The sequence below is a fragment of the Trichechus manatus genome, unplaced genomic scaffold (assembly GCF_000243295.1).
Source record: "Trichechus manatus latirostris isolate Lorelei unplaced genomic scaffold, TriManLat1.0 scaffold00040, whole genome shotgun sequence".
Lineage (NCBI taxonomy): Eukaryota > Metazoa > Chordata > Mammalia > Sirenia > Trichechidae > Trichechus > Trichechus manatus.
Genome location: NW_004443976.1, coordinates 7029454 through 7029703, shown reverse-complemented (window position 1 = coordinate 7029703; position 250 = coordinate 7029454). Strand labels below are relative to the sequence as shown.

Genomic DNA, 250 nt, shown 5'->3' with positions numbered 1-250 from the left:
GTGCTTTGCCCACTCGTCAGGCCAGCCCTAGTGCCTGTGTGCAGGTCTTTTTTCCTTTCCCCTGTCTTTCAGGTCCCCTATGATGATTTGCGCTACCTCTTTGGTGAGATCATGTATGGAGGCCATATCACCGATGACTGGGACAGGAGACTCTGCAGAACCTATCTGGAGGAATACATTAAACCAAAAATGTTAGAAGGAGAACTATCCCTGGCCCCAGGGTTCCCACTGCCAGGCAACATGGATTACA

General features: G+C 50.4%; 1 protein-coding gene across 1 annotated transcript in view; it reads left to right on the top strand.

Annotated features, from left to right (window-relative positions):
- DNAH9 (dynein axonemal heavy chain 9) overlaps nucleotides 1–250 on the top strand; it is a 450622-nt gene that overhangs the window by 402831 nt on the left and 47541 nt on the right. Inside the window, exon 64 of the mRNA XM_012555448.1 lies at nucleotides 73–250. This exon is cut by the window's right edge and continues 6 nt beyond it. Coding sequence (XP_012410902.1) covers nucleotides 73–250 — 178 coding nt within the window. The remainder of the gene's footprint in view (nucleotides 1–72) is intronic.